At 38.8% G+C, this 19,890-nt stretch overlaps 1 protein-coding gene across 2 annotated transcripts in view; it reads right to left on the bottom strand.

Moving 5' to 3' along the window:
* ATXN10 (ataxin 10) overlaps positions 1–19,890 on the bottom strand; it is a 185,644-nt gene that overhangs the window by 134,683 nt on the left and 31,071 nt on the right. For both annotated transcript variants that reach the window (XR_009223868.1, XM_058568147.1), the window contains exon 3: positions 18,864–18,946. Coding sequence is in view for 1 of the 2 variants with exons in the window: in XM_058568147.1 (XP_058424130.1) it covers positions 18,864–18,946 (83 nt within the window). In the remaining variant the exon portion in view is untranslated. The remainder of the gene's footprint in view (positions 1–18,863; positions 18,947–19,890) is intronic.

Here is a 19,890-nt window from a genome sequence, read left to right on the forward strand (position 1 = left end):
GATTAAGAACAAGTAATAATTAAAATTGAAAACAATCATAAAATAGAGAATATCAACAAATCCAAATTGGATTCTTCAAAAAGTTCAATACTGAGGCTGGCCTGGTGGCGTAGCGGTTAAGTTCGCGTGCTCCACTTTGGCGGCCCAGGGTTCACAGATTCAATTCCCAGGTACGGACTGATGCACCACTCATCAAGCCATGCTGTGGCAGCATCCCACACACAAAATAAAGGAAGATGGGCAGAGATGTTAGCTCAGAGCCAATCTTCCTCAGCAAAAAGAGGAGGATTGGAGATGGATGTTAGCTCAGAACCAATCTTCCTCACCAAAAAAAAAAAAAAGTACAATACTGACCAACCTTTGGGAAGACTGATCAAAAAAGAGAAAAGGCACAAATAACAGACATTAAATTTTCAGAAATGAAAAAAAAAAGGATAGTGCCACAGATCTTGCAGATATCAAAAAAGAAAATTAGCAAATATTACAAACAACATTATGCCAAACTGTTTGAAAGTTTAAATGAAATGAACAAAACCCTAGAACATAACTAACAAAAACTGACTCTGGGGCCGGCCCCATGGCATAGCGGTTAAGTGCATGCACTCCGCTGCTGACGGCCCGGGTTCGGATCCCGGGCGCGCACTGATGCACCGCTTGTCAGGCCATGCTGTGGTGGCGTCCCATATAAAGTGGAGGAAGATCGGCACGGATGTTAGCTCAGGGCCAGTATTCCTCAGCAAAAAGAGGAGGATTGGCATGGATGTTAGCTCAGGGCTGATCTTCCTCACAAAAAAAAAAGAAAAACCTGACTGTAAAAAGTTCTGTAAAATACTCAGGGAGCACCTGAGAGTCCTATAACCATTAAGGAAATTGAATTGGTAGTCAAAAATTTTCCCACAAAGAAAATCCTAGACCCAGATGGCTTCACTGGCCAGTTCACATTCCAGGAAGAAATAATTCCAATTCACACAACTCTTCCAGAGAACAGAAAAAAAGAGAGTAGACTCTCAAACCAATTTTATGAGGCTAACATAACTGTGATACCCAAGTCAGAACAAGAATAGTTTGAGAAAGGAAAATAATGCTCATGTAAAAAATACTAAAAATATATTAACAAAATGAATCCAGTAATACATAACATGATAAAGTGGAATTTATACTTGCATTCAAAGCTGCTTTAACATTAGAAAATAAAAATTTATAACTGACTACATTAACCTATAAAGTACAAAATCATCTGATCATCTCAAATACTGCAAAAAATGTAGCTGATAAAATTCAACACCCATTCACAATTAAAAAAAAAAAAAAAACTCCTAGCCATCAAAGAATAGAAGAGGGCTTCTTTAACCTAAAAATGGGTATCAACAAAAAATCTACAGCACACATTATTATAATGGCTAACTGTAGAGAAAGAGAGTGCTCTTTTTGAAAGGGAATGAGTCAAAGGTACTGCTACCACCATTTCTAGCCAACACTATATTGAAAATCCAGCCCACAAGACAAAAAAATAAAAGGCCTAAGGATTGGAAAAGAAGAAACCAAACTGTCTTTTTTCCCCCACAGATGAAATGTCATTTCTAATGTATACAGAAAATATTTTTTAAGTGTATAAGTTGTTTGAATTAGTAAGAGAGTTCACAAAAGTTGCTGGATACAAAGTCAATATAAAAAAATCAATAATATTTCTATATAGGGAACAAGCAAAAAAAATCAAGAAAAAAAGACCATTTATAAAAGCATCAAAAATGTAACTAAAAATGATGTACAATACCACTAAGGAAAAAATTCTAAAACTTGACTGAGAGACATTCAAGTAGAAAAAGTAAAGAATTACACCTTATTCAGAGATTAGAGGACTCAGTTTTTATCTCAAGAGTAAATGTAATCTGAATCTGAATCCCAACCAGGTGTGTGTGTGTGTAATTTTACACATCAGATGATGTGTATATGTTGGTGTGTGTCCGTGTAATTTGACAAAATGATTCTAAAATTTATGTCAAAATACAAAGGGTCAAGAATAGCTGAGATGCTGTTGAACTTAACTAGGTAAGAGGATTTGTTTTCACAAGACAGTAAGCAATTGTAGGTAACAGTGTGGTACTAGGGCAGGGGACAGACCAAAAGAAAAGAATAGAACAAGAAATAGACTCCAATCTATATTGACATGTGATTAATGACAGAGATGTGACAGCAAATCACTGAGTGAAAAATGGCCTTTTCAAAAAATAACACTGGGGGCTAGCCCCGGTGACCTAGCGATTAGGTTCAGTGCACTCCACTTCGGCAGCCCAGGTTCGGTTCCCGGACGTAGACTGACACCACTCGTCTATCAGTGGCGATGCTGCCATGGTGGCTCACATACAAAAAGTGGAAGATTGGCAACAGATGTTAACTCAGAGCAAATCTTCCTCAGCAAAAAAAAAAAAAAAAAAATATATATATATATATATATATATATATATATACACAACTGGGACAACTGGGTATCAATACGGAAAAATGGAAATTTGACTTTTTCCTCACACAACACAGAAAATTCAATTCCGAGTACTAACCTAAACGTAAAAAAGTAAAAATGGAAAACAACACTGTATAACAAGAAAGATTATTTTAAAGAAGACATAAAAAAATAATACCCATAAAGAAAAATATTAATAGACTAGATTAAAATTAAGAACATTTTTTTCTCAAGATACCATAAAGAGAATTAAAAAAAAAACTATCCAAAGAATAGGACAAGATATGGAACACACAACTGCCGTAGGATTTATACACAGAGAGCTCTTACAAATCTTTTAAAAAGACAGACAATCCAGTAGAAAAACGGGCAGCAAAAAAAAAAAAACTTGAAAAAACACAAGATACCCAAAAGGCTTTGGGTATATATTTATAAAATTTTCCATATATATATAATTATATATATATCAAAAAGTGCTCAACTCCATGGGAAAACCATGAGATTCTACTAAAAACCAACCAGATTGGTAAAAATTATAGTCAAAAAATGACAAAGTGTTTGTGAGGATGTAATGCAACAGGAACTAAAGGTTCTTCAAAGCGCTTTATATCCAAGAGAGTCATATCCATGAGCTCTGTTACAGAGACTGCGTTTAAAATATTTTTGAGTGGTATCAGTTATCAATCATTGCCTCTCAGCTCCAAATAAATCCTTTATTGCTTGCTCTACAAAAACAGAGGTGAGCCCTTCAAATATGTGTCTTTTGTCAGCTGGCATGTTCAGCCTTGTGAGCAGAGGTGCTGGAAGAACAGAGGGAGAGGAGGTTTTTCTCTTCCTGGTTCTGGGGTTCTCCTCTGGCCAGGCTTCTGCAGCATGCTGTCTCTCTAGAGACCACCCTTCAGTGACTTCTCCACCACCCAGTGACCATGTCTTTTCCAACAAGGTCGGGATCTCAGACTTAGGGGGAGGGGAGCCTCTTCCTCGGATACTCATCTCAGCCCTAGGGGTACTAGGCCACATGTTATATCTGCAATTCCTATATTCTTTGGCATTCTCTTTACTTCTTAGTAGTCAATCTTGTTATTTCAAGCCTTTGTTATAGTTAGCAATTCTTTATATTCAAGTTTCCCTGTTCAAATTACAGTGTGGTTTCTGTCCCCTGGTTGTACTCTAGCTGGCAGAGTGGATGGAGAGAAAGAAGGAAAGGAAGGACAGAGGGAGAGTGAGAGGGAGGAAGGGAAAAAGGGCCCCAGTGGAAGCAAGAGAAGATGGCATCAAGACAAGCCTCAGAAAATAATAGCTAAATCAGTCAGGGCCAAGTCAGGCAAACAGGAACCAAACTATTTGTTATTTTAACAAAGAAAATTTAATATAAAGATTTAAACTAAAAAGGCAACATTGAGGTAACACAGAGATTAAGACTATAGGCCCCGTGGCTTAGCGGTTAAGTGTGCGCGCTCCGCTGCTGGCGACCCGGGTTCGGATCCCAGGCGCGCACCCGACGCACCGGCTTCTCCGGCCATGCTGAGGCCGCATCCCACATACAGCAACTAGAAGGATGTGCAGCTATGACATACAACTATCCACTCGGGCTTTGGGGGGAAAATAAATAAAAATAAAATAAAATAAAATAAAATCTTTAAAAAAAAAAAAAGACTATAGGACACAGTTCCCACCCTTAGAACTGGAGACACAAAAGGAAGAGGGCAAGGTGCTGAAAACCCAGAAGCCTGAGCGGGGGCTCTCCAGAGCTGGAACCCAGAGCTCTATGGACGGGGGCTGCCCAGCACCTGCTGAAAGCTCCAAAGCACAGTGGAGGGCCTTAGACAGCGGGCGCTCAGGAAGGGACCTGGCTGGCTGATATCCCTGAGTGAACACAACCAGGCTTTTTGAGGCTGGGAAAGATGGACGGTAAAGCCAACTGCTGCTATCCAAAGGAGACAAGTGGGGAGCAAGTCCCCATTTCCTTCCTCCCGCCGTCTGGTCTCCCACTAGCATCCTTCATTGGCTGAACCCAACAGAAAGCAAAGGAGAAACGTGTTTGTGGACTCCCAGCCCCAGCGGCACAAAACAGAGCACAGAAGGGTAAGCTTGAAGCTGAAAATCTACAGCCTCATAACCGGAAAAATAGCTAACACTAAGTAATCACTAATGGGATATGCACCAGTCTAAATGCTGTATTTTAAGATGGATTCTTATTTAATTTTCACAATAAGGCAGATATCATCATCTCCATTTTACAGATGAGAAAAACAGGCACCGAGAGATTAAGTAAATCACCCAAGGTTAGGAGCTAGTAAGAGGCTCAGCCAAAACTGGAACTAGACTGACTTCAACACCAGAGCTCTTACCCACTACAGTGCACTGAAAGAAAAGAGCTAACATTCGGCCGGTTCACAGGGGTATGGCAATGCTGATTAGTAAATTACTTACAATACTTCTGTACTTCATGGTAAACAGACACTGCCATTAATCCCTGTGTGCCCACCCTTGTCCCAGGCCCTTCATCAGGACACATCCATAACTAAAAGGCCAGGGCCTGACCAGGCCTCAGCCTTCCATGGCCATGCCCCAGCTATGCCCGGCTTCCATGCTAAGGGGTCAGCGCCCAGGCCCTGCTGTTTGCTAACTGTCTTTAAAGTGGTTCACACTGGAGCCAGGGAAGTCCATGCACACGGAATGGCTTGTGATGAGATCCTGAGTAGAAAGATAGAGAAACACTTCTGAGGAACTAAACGCCGGCATGAATACAGCATTAAGAACCGAGTAATGAGGCCAAGAGGTAGTAATAATAAAAGTGATAACACTTGTTGAGTGGTTACCAGGTGCTAGACACTGTGTTCTAATTGTATGATCTCATCAATCTCCATGACAACCTCATGAGCTAGGCATTACTATTCTCCCCCTTTTACACAAGAGTAAACCAAAGTGCAGGTTACCTAACTCGCCCCCGGGCATAAAGCTTCTAAGTGGTAGAAGAACAAGTAGTGGCTCTTCACCAGGGACAGGAATCAAGGCTGATCAAGAAAAGTAAAAGCCCACAAGAGAATTTGAGAGGAAAGATTTTGCCCCATTAAAGGAATTCTGACCAGGGAGCGATCAGGAACACATCTTTAAGGGCAAGAGGACTTCCACAGTCCTTAAACTTTCTAGATCTCTGCTTTGCTGGAAGAGAAGGGTTGGCCTGCTGATCCAGCCCCAGAGCTCAAGTCCTCTGTCCTCGGACCTTCCTAGGATCTGGCCTTCCCTTCAAACCCTGTTGCCTAATCCCTAGCTGAGCACAGGGCAGGCTGCTTGCTCCAATACCTCAAAGGCAGAGTAGTTGTAAAGATTAAAAAGAATAAGGTGTGTAACGTGCCTGTGCTCTTCACTTATTCATAGTAATTCGACAACTGGCTGCTCAAAGAAGAGTTGTGAAATTGTGGTCAAAAATCAAAACACTGAAATAAAAAAAAAAAGTATACAAAGAAAATGATAACCAAGAACCTCAAAATTGAATTGCTAATATTATAATCTAAAATAAAGAAGCAAGATATAAAATTGCAAGTATACATTCATACCCATACATACAAATACTGAAAATGACTAAAAAGAGTCAAGTGTTTAATGTAGTCTGCATACACAGTAATGATTGTTTTTCTTCCCACTTTCTTGAGGTTTTAAAAATTATAATGAAATTATATAGGGCTGGCCCCGTGGCTTAGCGGTTAAGTGCACGCACTCCGCTACTGGTGGCCCGGGGTTCAGATCCTGGGCACGCACTGGCGCACCGCTTGTCCGGCCATGCTCAGGTCGCGTCCCACATACAGCAACTAGAAGGAAGTGCAACTATGACATACAACTATCTGCTGGGGCTTTGGGGAGAAAAAGGAGGAGGACTGGCAATAGATGTTAGCTCAGAGCCGGTCTTCCTCAGCAAAAAGAGGAGGATTAGCACGGATGTTAGCTCAGGGCTGATCTTCCTCAAAAAAAAAAAAAAAAGAAAAGAAAGAAATTATATAAAATGTTTACAATAAAAACTCTTCGCTTTTAATCTTAAGTCACAGCTTAAAATGACGTTTATATTTCTACTGAATATTCTAGAATATTAATACTCAAATCCTTGTAAAATTTAATATAACACAAAAAAAGCCCACAATAAAGTTGGTCTGAAAGCCAACTGACCTAACAATTCACCAGGCAACTAAAAATTAGCACTCTGAATCAGAACACAATTCTGGGAAGGAAAAGGTTTAAAGACATCCTAGAAACAAGAAAAGAAAACTCCAGACAAGTACAAATGACAGTTTACCTTTACCAAACAGCTTATCAACTGATCTTTATGTAAATATTGCAAATGTTACAAAGCCCGACAAAAATCCCAACATTATTCTTACAGATTAGAAAAGAATAAAGGCCAAAAACAACACCAATAACTCAATTAAAATAACTCATGCTTGTGTTTACATAAAATTTGATGAGCATAATATACTCGTCACACCACTGCAATTATTCTCTGAAAATAATACTCTAAACATTATTTTGACAATGTAATTACAGTTCTTACCTCAAGAGTGGTTAACAAAAAACTGGCACAGAAACCCTGCTAAAAATCTACCAAGAATAAGATTCTCACAGAAAAATAGTCAAAGGACAGCAGAGACACTTTATTAGGAACCGGAATACTTTTTTTAAAAGATTTGTATTAGGTTTGAACTAATATACTACAAAACGTTTTAAGTTTCATTGTTGAATCCAAACTACATTGTTGAATTCCGAATAAAATACAGCAATATCATTAGCTGTCTTTTTCAAGAAGATAGTGAAAAATATGACTTAACTTACATTTTCTTTCTTGCCTCAGTAATATCCTTCCAACTCTGCCCATAAACACAGGTCAACTACTGAAAAGTGATATAACTGAAAAATTAAAGTTTGGCACTTAAATGAAGAGATGTTCCATATTCATGAACAGAAGACTCAAGATCATTAAGACGGCAACTCTCCTCAAACGGATCTACGGATACAACATACTTCTTAATTATCTATCCACAATATATAAATAACTTTTACAACTCAACAACAAAAAGACAAGCAGAACAATGAAAAACTAGGCAAAGGACCTGAATAGACGTTTCCCCAAAAAAGATTTACAAATGGCCAATAAGCACATGAAAAGATGTTCAACATCATTAGTCATTAAGGAAATGCAAATCAAAACCATAATGAGAGGGGGCCGGCCTGGTGGCGCAGTGGTTAAGTTAGCGTGCTCCACTTAGGCAGCCCAGGGTTCACAGGCCCGGATCCCGGGCATGGACCTACGCACTGCTTATCAAGCCATATTGTGGCAGGCGTCTCACATACAAAGTAGAGGAAGATGGGCAAGGATGTCAGCCCAGGGCCAATCTTCCTCAGCAAAAAGAAGAGGATTCGCAACAGATGTTAGCTCAGGGCAAATCTTCCTCACTTAAAAAAAAAACAAAAAAAAACACCACAATGAGATACCATTTCACACCCACCAGGATGACTATAACCCCCAAAAGAGGAAAATAATGTCCAAAGATGTGGAAAAACTAGAATCTTGCACATTATTGGTGAAAATGTAAAATGGTTCAGGTGCTATGGAAAAGTTTGGCAGTTCCTTAAAAATTTAAATATAAAATTGATCCAGCAATTCCACTCCTAGGTATATACCCAAAAGATCAGAAAACAGGTACTCAAATAAAAAATGTATACACATATTCATAGCAGTACTATTCTAAATAGCCAAATAGTGGCATATTAGCCAAATGGTGGAAACAATCCAAAAGTCCATCAACAAACGAAGATAAACAAAATGTGGTATATTCATACAATGGAATATTATTCAGTCATAAAAAGAAATGAAGTACTGATACATGATACAATGTGAATGAACCTCGAAAAACATTACTCTAAGTGAAAGAAGCCAGACACAAAAGGTCACATAATTCTACGATTCCACTTATATGAAAAATCCAGAATAGGTAAATCCACAGACAAGAACACAGAACAGTGCTTGCCAAGGGCTCAGGGGAGACGGAAATGGAAAGCAACTGCTCAGTGGGTACAGGGTGTTCTTTTGGGGTGATGAAATATTTGCAATTAGATAGAGGTGGTGGTTGCACAATATTCTGAATGCACTAAATGCCACTCAGTTGTTCACTTTAAAGTAGTTATGTTATGTGAATCTCATGTGAAGAAAGGATGAAATAATCTTTTATCATATATTGTAAACACTAAATAACAAATCTTTGGAGCAGATGTAGGACAAAGCAGACAAAAGGGATAATGGACTGAAGGGGACAGGGAGTCAAGGGAAGATATTTTTAAGACGGAAAATAGGAAAGCATATTATATGCTGATGAAATAATAAAGAAGGAAAAAGTGATGAAGCCGGAGAGAAAGGGGATAATTTCAGGAGAAGTGTTTCTGAGTGGGCGAGTGGGGATGGGATTCAATGAACAAGTGGAGGGACTGGCTTGCTCTGACAGTTATTTAATCACAGCACTTGTGCAGCGCTTCCTCTGGGCATCTCATTTAGGAAAACATCTTTACAAGAGAAACGTGCTTTGGCCTACCACAGCTCTACAGCTCTGCCAAGGACACACCATCCACCACATCAGTATTTTTCAGCAATTACAAAACGTAGTACATTCTGAACTCTCTTTCTGAATAACCACACACAGACTTCAAAAATAGTTCTTTCCATGCAACAGAGTGAAATCTGTATTTTATTGTTGATTTTTAATCCCCCAATTTGAGCACTGAGGCTTTCATTTTATTATAAAATGGAGCTACAAAAATAACTTTAATATACAACACCTTAAAAACACTTTACAGGGGCTGGCCCTGTAGCCTAGTGGTTGGGTCCATGCGCTCCACTTCGGCGGCCCAGGTTCGCGGGTTCAGTTCCCAGGCAGAGACCTACATCGCTTGCCAGCCAAGCTGTGGTGGCAATCCACATACAAAGTAGAGGAAGACTGGCACAGATGTTAGCTCAGGGAAAATCTTCCTCAGCACAAAAAAAAAAATAAAAAATACTTTACAACTACATCCTACACCCTATCAATTTCTTTAGAATACTGGAGAAATTACTGCTGTTCAAAACTTAGAGCAGATGCTTTGTGTGTAAATTCTTAGATAACTTAATTATAAATTCTTAGATAACTATGGTTTCCCAAAGGAAGAATTCTAAATCAAATAGAAAGATGCAGGAATTTTAACAAATGAGTTTTAAATGAAAATACTAAAAAAATCACAGAATAGAATGAGAATTAAACCAAGCCAGGCAGCACCTCCAACAGCTAATTTAGCCTATTTCACTCTGTGCCTCAGTTTCTATGCCTGTAAAAAGAGACTCTCACCTCTAGTTCTCTATCTACCTTCCAACAGTAGCATGCATATTAACATTAAGATAAGTATGCCTCACTTTTATATAATAAGTACAGGCATTAAGAATTGTATATAAATCAATTTATAAATCAAATCATATTTTAAATACAGCTGGAGATTTCTCACTTAAAGTATTCATTTCATTATGTTATAAAGACTTCCTTTATTAAAAAGAATTTTTTTAACCTACAATCTGTACATCTACTAATAAGCTAGATATTTACATTGAGATTTTCTTATTAAATGACTTAAGTTTATTCATAAAGTATTTTAATTCCTTGCATAAAGAGATCATATATTAAAATTCTATGTTCTTTTATTATGATGTTAAGTTAACAATGCTTGTCCAAAGGAGAACTATTGATGATAGTAGTTCAAGAACCAAAAACAGCATCACAGTGGAGTGAGCTGTTCCCTTAGTCTCTCCCCCCTAAGTTACAACCAAACAGACATTCATTAACCAACAGAGGATTCCCTACAAAGCACAGTAGGATGTCTGAGAGATCGACACAGCCATACATCAGAAGGTGGCGGTACTGGATCCCCAGGAAGCTGTGGAAGGAGGCGAGCGGATCCTCTCTCCTTCCCCAGCGGCAGTGATCTAGGTCGTGGGTCCTCACGAAGCAGCCGGTGCGCAACTGTAAGAGGAGGCAGGGAAGCAGACAGGCCTGCAAGTGAATGCTTTTGCTTTCGGAGTTGCAGCCCAGCCCAGAGGAATGCTCCACACCAAATGCTGTGGTTCAGCCACCGCGTGGGCGCCCCACCCAAGTGCAGCAGCCCAGGTGAACCACCTGGGAGCAGAGAGCAGGCCCACATGCACGAAAGAAAGCACCCCTCCCCTCCTGCCTAGCACACTGGGTTCAGCGGGTCCCTAGCCAATGCAGTGGTTCTGCACTAGAGCACCTGCGTGTGCGCATGTGACCCAGCAAGCGGCTGCGGTCAGTGGGCAAACGCAGATGAGCCCTATCAGCACAACTTCCAGCAGATGCAGCAGGTTCAGAAAACACAGTTCCTGCCCTTCCCCAGAGCTGGCAGGCAGAATCTACAATCCGACACTACCACTACGTGCTGGTAAAGGAGCACTTCATCAAATACCCTAAAGAACTACATTAAAACTTGAGAGCAGAAGGAAAATGACAAGTCTCCAGAAACCAATCTGGAACTCACAAAAATTTACAATCTAAGTGACAGAGAATTCAAAACAGTTATCATAAAGAAACTCAACCAGTTACAGGAAAACTCAGAAAGACAGTCCAATGAACTCAGGAATAAAATTAATAAGCAAAAGGAATACTTCACCATAGAGACTGAAACCCTAAAAAAAAAAAAAAAAAAAAAAAAAACAAATTCTGGGGATGAAGAACACAAATGAATGAGATAAAAAACAATCTAGAAACCTTAAAAAACAGAGCTGACATTATGGAGGACAGAATCAAGAATTTAGAGGACAGAAATATAGAAATGCTTCAGAATGAAGGAGGAGAGAGAACTAAGACTTAAAAAAAATAAAGAAATTCTTTGAGAAATACCCAACTCAATTAGAAAATGCAACATAAGGATAACAGATACTCCAGAGGGAGAAGGGAGGGAGAAAGGAACAGAGAGCTTATTCAAAGAAATAATAGCTGAGAACTTCCCAAACCTGGGGAAGGAACTGGACTTACAAGTATATGAAGCCAATAGAACTCCTAATTACGTCAATGCAAAAAGATCTTCTCCAAGGCATATAACAGTAAACCCGGCAAAAGTCAGTGACAAAGAAAAAATATTAAGGGCAGCAAGGCAGAAGAAAATAACCTACAAAGGAACCCCAATCAGGCTTTCAGCAGATTTCTCAGCAGAAACCTTACAGGCTAGGAGAGATTGGAATGATATATTCAAAATACTGAAAAGCAAAAACTTTCAGCCAAGAATACCCTACCCAGCAAAACTATCCTTTAGGTACAATGGAGAAATAAAAGCTTTCCCAGATAAACAAAAGCTGAGGGAGTTCATTGCCACTAGACCTCCCTTAAAAGAAATGATCAAGGATGCCCTCATACCTGAAACAAAAAGGCAAAGATTTACAAAGCCTTGAGCAAGAAGATAAACAGACAAACAAAATCAGAAAATTACAGCTGTCTATCAGAACAGGTTAGTAAACACCAGGGAAGAAAAGCATCAAAAATAACTATAAACTCTCATATAAATTACAAACTCACAACACAAAACAGAATAATTTGTGACAACAATAACTTTGAAGGGGAAGAGGAAAAGGAAGGAACCTGCTTAGGCTAATGGAGATAAGAGGCTATCAGAAAATGGATTACCTCATCTATGAGATCTTTTATACAAACCTCATGGTAACCACTAAACAGAAAAATCACAGTACAGACACAAATCATAAATAAAGAGAAAACTGAGAAAAGCATCACAGAAAACCACCAAACTGAAATGGCAGTCAGAAATACAAGGCAAGAGAAACAAGGGAAATACAGAACAACCGGAAAACAAGAGACAAAAGTATACGAGGGCAGTATCAAGCCCTCATATATCAATAATCACTCTAAATGTAAATGGATTGAGTTCTCCAATCAAAAGACACAGAACGGCTGGAGAGATTAAAAAACAGGACCCAAAAATATGCCGCCGCCAGGAAACACATCTCAGCTCTAAAGGCAAACACAGGCTCAGGGTGAAGGGATGGAAGACAATACTCCAAGTAAATGGCAAGCAAAAGAAAGTAGATGTTGCCAACATTATATCAGACAAAGCAGACTTCAAGATAAAAAAAGGCAATGAGAGACAAAAAGGGGCACTATATAATGATAAAACGGACATCACACCAAGAGGACATAACACTTATGAATATGTAAGCACCAAACACAGGAGCCCAAAGTATATAAAGCAACTATTAACAGACCTAAAAGGAGAAATTAACAGCAACACAATAACAGCAGGGGACCTCAACACCTCACTTACATCAATAGATGGATCACCCAGACAGAAAATCAAAAAGGAAACAGTGGAGTTAAATGAAAAACTAGACCAGATGTATTTAATAGATATATATAGAACATTCCATCCAAAAACAGCAGAATATACACTCCTCTCAAGTGCACATGGAACATTCTCAAAGATAGACCATATGTTGGGAAACAAGGCAAGCCTCAATAAATTTAAGAACATTGAAATCATATCAAGCATCTTTTCAAGACCACAATGCTATGAAACGAGACATCAACTACAAGAAAAAAGCTGGGAAAGTCACAAATGTGTGGAGACTAAACAGCATGCTATTGAACAACCATTGGATCGATGAAGAAATCAAAGGAGAAATCGAAAAATACCTAGAGACAAAAGAAAATGAAAATACAACATACTAATTCTTATGGGTTGCCACAAAAGCAGTTCTAAGAGGGAAATTCATAGCAATACAGGCCCACCTCAACAAACAAGAAAAATCTCAAATAAGTAATCTTAAATTACACTTAAAAGAACTAGAAAAGGAAGAACAAACAAAACCCAAAGCCAGCCGAAGGGAAGTAATAAAAAATTAGAGGAGAAATAAATGAAATAGAGACCAAAACAACAGTAGAAAGGATCAATGAAACTAAGGGCTGATTCTTTGAGAAGATAAACAAAATTGACAAATCCTTAGCCAGACTAAGAAAAAAAAACAGAAAGCTCAAATAAATATAATTAGAAATGAAAGAGGAGAAATTACAACAGATATCACAGAAATACAAAGGATTGTAGGAGAATACTATGAAAAACTACATGCTAACAAATTAGATAACCTAGAAGAAACGGATAAATTCTTAGACTCATACAACCTCCCAAAACTGAATCAAGAAGAAACAGAGAATCTGAATAGACCAACCACAAGTAAAGAGACTGAAGCAGTAATCAAAAACCTCCCAAAAAACAAAAGTCCAGGACCAGATGGCTTCTCTGGAGAATTCTACCAAACATTCAAAGAACATTTAATACGAATCTTTCTCAAACTATTCCAAAAAATTGATGAAGACGGAATGCTTCCTAACTCATTCTATGAGGCCAACATCACCCTGATACCAAAATCAGACACGGACAAGACAAAGAAGGAAAATTACAGGCCAATATCACTGACGAACATAGATGCAAAAATCCTCAACAAAGTATTGGCAAACCAAATACAGCAATACATTAAAAGGAACATACACCATGATCAAGTGGGATTTATACCAGGGACACAGGGATGGTCAATATCTGCAAATCAATCACTGTGATACACTACATTAACAAAATGAGGAATAAAAATCACATGATCATCTCAATAGATGCATTTGACAAGATCCAAGACAAGAGAAAGCATTTGACAAGATCCAACATCCATTTATGATAAAAACTTTCAATAAAATGGGTATAGAAGGAAAGTACCTGAACATAATAGAGGCCATATATGACAAAGCCACAGCCAACATCATACTCAAAGGTGAAAAGCTGAAAGCCATCCCTCTGAGAACAAGAAAAAGACAAGGGTGCGCACTCTCGCCACTCCTATTCAACACAGTACTGGATGTTTTGGCCAGAGCAATTAGGCAAGAAAAAGAAATAAAAGGTATGCAAATTGGAAAGGAAGAAGTGAAACTCGCACTGTTTGCAGATGACATGATCCTATATATAGAAAACTCTAAAGAATCCATCAGAAAACTATTAGAAATAATCAACAACTACAGCTAAGTTGAAGGGTACAAAACCAACTTACAAAAATCAGTTACATTTCTTGAAATCAGAATCAAGATGAACAAACAACCAACCAGCTGGGAGAGAATATTTGCAAAACATACATCTGACAAGGGGTTGATCTCCATAATATATAAAGAACTCACACAATTGAACAACAAAAAAACAAACAACCCGATCAAAAAATGGGCAGAGGAAATGAACAGACACTTCTCCAAGGAAGATATACAGATGGCCAATAGGCACATGAAAAGATGCTCAACATCACTAATCATCAGGGAAATGCAAATCAAAACAACACTAAGATACCACCTCACGCCCGTTAGAATGGCTATAATCACCAAGACAAAAAACAACAAATGTTGGAGAGGATGTGGAGAAACAGGAACCCTCATACACAGCTGGTGGGAATGCAAATTGGTGCAGCCTCTATGGAAAACGGTATGGAGATTCCTCAAAGAATTAAAAATAGAGATGCCCTATGATCCAGCCATCCCACTACTGGGAATCTATCCAACGCACCTGAAATCAACAATCCAAAGAGGCTTATGCACCCCTATGTTCATTGCAGCATTATTCACCATAGCCAAGAAGTGGAAGCAACCTAAGTGTCCCTCGACTGACGATTGGATTAAGAAAATGTGGTATATATATACAATGGAATACTACTCAGCCATAAAAAAAGACAAAATCGTCCCATTTGCAACAACATGGATGGGCCTGGAGCGTATTATGTTAAGTGAAATAAGCCAGAAAGAGAAAGACAAACACTGTATGATCTCACTCATATGTGGAATATAAACAAACACATGGACAGAGAAAACTGGACTGTGGTTACCCGGGAAGTGGGGGTGGGGGGTGGGGGGTGGGCACAAGGGGTGAAGGGAGTCATATATGGGGTGAAGGACAAACAAAAATGTACAACCCAAAATCTCACAATGTTAGAAACCATTAAAACATCAATAAAAATGTAAAAAAAAAAAAAAAAAAAAAAAAAAAAAAAAAAAAAATCAGTTACATTTCTATTTACTAATAACGAACTAGCAGAAACAGAACTCAAGAATACAATCCCATTTACAATCACAACAAAAAGAATAAAGTATCTAGGAATAAATTTAAGCAAGGAGGTGAAAGACGTATAAAATGAAGACTATAAGACATTACTGAAAGAAATTGAAGATGACATAAAGAAATAGAAAGATATTTCATGCTCATGGATTGGAAGAATAAACATAGTTAAAATGTCCATACTACCTAAAGCAAACTACAGATTCAATGCAATCCCAATCAGAATCCCAAGGACATTCTTCACAGAAATAGAACAAAGAATCCTAAAATTTATATGGAACAACAAAAGACCCCAAATAGCAAAGGCAATCCTAAGAAAAAAGAACGAAGCTGGAGGCATCACAAGCCCTGACTTCAAAATATACTACCAAGTTATAGTAACCAAAATAGCATGCTACTGGCACAAAAGGAGACACACAGATCAATGGAACAGAATTGAAGGCCCAGAAATAAAACCACACATCTATGGACAGCTAATCTTTGACAAAGGAGCCAAGAACATACAATGGAGAAAAGACAGTCTCTTCAGTAATTGGTGTCAGGAAAACTGGACAGCCATGTGCAAAAGAATAAAAGTAGACCATTATCTTACACCATACACAAAAATTAACTCAAAATGGGTTAAAGACTTGAATGTAAGACCTAAAACCATAAAACCCCTAGAAGAAAATATAGGCAGTACACTCTTTGACATCAGTCTTAGCAGCATCTTTTCAAATACCATGTCTACTCAGGCAAGGGAAACAAAAGAAAAAATAAACAAATGGGAGTACATCAGACTCAAGAGCTTCTGCAAGGCAAAGGAAACCATGAACAAACAAAAAGACAAGCCACCAAGTGGGAGAAAATATTTGCAAATCATATCAGACAAGGGGTTAATTTCCAAAATATATAAAGAACTCATACAATTCAACAACAAAAAAACAAAAAACCCAATCAAAAAATGGGCAGAGGGGGCCGGCCCCGTGGCTTAGCGGTTAAGTGCGCGCGCTCCGCTGCTGGCGGCCCGGGTTCGGATCCCGGGTGAGCACCGACGCATCGCTTCTCCGGCCATGCTGAGGCCGCGTCCCACATGCAGAAACCAGAATGGATGTGCAACTACGACATACAACTGTCTACCGGGGCTTTGGGGGAAAAATAAATAAATAAAATCTTAAAAAAAAAAAAAAAAGAAAGAAAGAAAATTCTCACACTTAAAAAAAAAAAAAAAAAAATGGGCAGAGGCCATGAGGAAACGTTTTTCCAAAGATATACAGATGGCCAACAGGCACATGTAAAGATGTTCAACATCACTAATTATTAGGGAAATGCAAATCAAAACTACAATGATATATCACCTTACAGACGTCAGAATGGCTATAACTGCCAAGACAAAAAATAACAAATTTTGGAGAGGATGCAGAAAAAGGGAACCCTCATACACTGCTGATGAGAATGCAAACTGGTGCAGCCACTATGGAAAACAATATGGAGATTTCTCAAAAAATTAAAAATAGAAATACAATCCAGCTATCCCACTACTGGGTATTTATCCAAAGAACTTGAAATTAACAATTCAAAGAGACCTATACACCCCTATGTTCACTGCAGCATTATTCACAATAGCCAAGACATGGAAGCAACCTAAGTGCCCATCAACTGATGAATGGATAAAGAAGACATGGTACATCTATACAATGGAATGCTACTCAGCCATTAAAGAAAAAAAAATCGTCCCATTTGCAACAACATGGATGGACCTTGAGGGTATTATGTTAAGCAAAATAAGCCAGACAGAGAAAGACAAACACATGATTTCACTCATATGTGGAAGATAAACACATGGATAAAGAGAACAGATTAGTGATTACCACAGGGGAAGGAGGGGTAAAGGGGCACATATATATGGTGACGGATAAAAATTAGACTATTGGTGGTGAGTATGATGCAGTCTATAGAGAAATTGGTAAATAATGTACACCTGAAATTATACAATGTTATAAACCATTATGACCTCAATAAAATAACTGAAAGAAAAAGGAGCATGTTCCCATTCAGACATGCTACCAATCCCCATAAAAAAAAAAAATATTCAAAAACGTCTAGAAAGGCTTCTTGGTCTTCAAACTAAGAAGCTTGGGGCTGGCCCCATGGCTTAGCGGTTAAGTGTGCGCACTCTGCTACTGGCGGCCCGGGTTCGGATCCCAGGCGCACACCGACACACTGCTTCTCCGGCCATGCTGAGGCCGCGTCCCACATACAGCAACTAGAAGGATGTGCAACTATGACAAACAACTATCTACTGGGGCTTTGGGGAAAAAAAAAAGGAGGAGGATTGGCAATAGATGTTAGCTCAGAGCCAGTCTTCCTCAGCAAAAAGAGGAGGATTAGCACGGATGTTAGCTGAGGGCTGATCTTCCTCACAAAAAAAAAAAAAATTAAGAAGCTTGGTTTAACTCTTCATCCCATATCTACAGCCATTAACAATCAGAGCTAACTTCTCTTTCCATCATACTACATATTTGATTTATTTAACAGATTCAGTATCAGGCTCCCCTCACTGGAATGTCAGTTCCCTGAGGGCAGAGATTTTTGTCTGCTTTGGTCACTGTTCAGATCACATCCAACACCTAGAACAGGGCCCGCTACATCCACAAAGTGATCAATATCATCCATAGTGAAAGACACTGTATTACTTTGCCACCACTGTCATAACAAAATACCACCGAGAACGGTGGCTTAAACAACAGAAATTTATTTTCTCACAGTTTTGGAGGCTACAGTCCAAGATCAAGGTGTCAGCAGGGTTGGTTTCTTCTGAGGCCTCTCTCCTTGGCTTATAGATGGCCGTCTTCTCTCCGTGTCTTCACACGATCATCCCTGTGTGTGTGTCGTGACCTAATCTCCTCTTCTTATAAGGACACCCATCAGACTGGATTCGGGCCCACTGATATAACCTCATTTTACCTTAATTATCTCTTTAAAGGCTCTATCTCCAAATACAGTCACATTCTGGGGTACTGGGGGTTATGGTTCCAACATGTGAATTTGTGGGACAACACAATTCAACCCACAACAGGAGGAAAGGAAGTTGCTGCAACTTTCTTTTATGCTAATTCTTTAATATCACTAAAGAAGTTTCTCTGTATCATGAAATACAGAATATTTGCGTTAATGAATGATGTAATACTCAAAGTATTGGTTTTTAAACCCTTTTCAAAGATAGAAATAACTCATGAATCATTACACAAGTTACCTGTCAACAGGGATTCCTGTTCCACTCGAAGTTCACGAAAAAGAAGAATCAAATCAACAGCAACGCCAATTGTATCCAAGTTCCTGCATCAGGTTTTTAAAAAAGATAAAGTTATACACAATCTTTTCTTAAACCTGCGTTTCAAATGATGATCCAATGAATGGTGCTGAGACTACTGTTTTACAGCTCCTGTGGTAGGCAGAATAATGGTCCTCCAAAGATGTCTACATCATAATCCCCAAAATCTGTGAATATGGTACCTCACATGGCAAAGGGGATCATGAGTAAATTAAGGATGTTGAGAGAGGATTATCCAGGTGCGCCCAATGTAATCACAAAGGTCCTTATAAGAGGAATACACAAGGGTCAGGGTCAGGGAAGGAGGCCATGAGCCAAGGAATGCAGGCAGCCTCTAGAAGCTGGAAAAGGCAAGGAAAATGATTCTCCCCTAGAGCCTCCAAAAGGAATGCAACCATGTCGATCCATTTTATTCTGAATTCCAGAACTGTTAAGATAAAATCTGTGTTGTTTTAAGCCACTAAGTTTTTGTTAATTTGTCACAGCAACAATAGGAAACTAATACAAATTTGGGTAGCACAAGTGCGGTGCTGCTATAACAAATACCTAAAAATGTGGAAGTCTCAATGGGCAGAAGCTGAAAAAATTTTGAGGAGCATGACAGAAAAAGCCTATATTGTTTAAAACAGATTGTTGGTAGAAATATGGACATTGAAGGCACTGCTGGTGAGGGCTCAGAAGGAATGAGGAACACATTATTGGAAACTGGAGGAAAGGCCATCCTTTTTATATAGTGGTCAAAGCTTAGCTCAACTGTGTCCTACAGTTATGTGGAAAGCAAAACTTATAAACGATGAACTTGGATATTAACCCAGCAGATTTCCAAGCAACATGCTGACGGTGAGGCCTGATTAATGCTTGCTGCTTATAGTAAAATTCAAGAGGAAAGAGATAAAGGAAGTAACAGAGAATCAGGTCTTGATGATTTGGGAAATTCTCAGCCTATCCA

Source organism: Diceros bicornis, chromosome 25 (genome assembly GCF_020826845.1).
Source record: "Diceros bicornis minor isolate mBicDic1 chromosome 25, mDicBic1.mat.cur, whole genome shotgun sequence".
Classification (NCBI taxonomy): domain Eukaryota; kingdom Metazoa; phylum Chordata; class Mammalia; order Perissodactyla; family Rhinocerotidae; genus Diceros; species Diceros bicornis.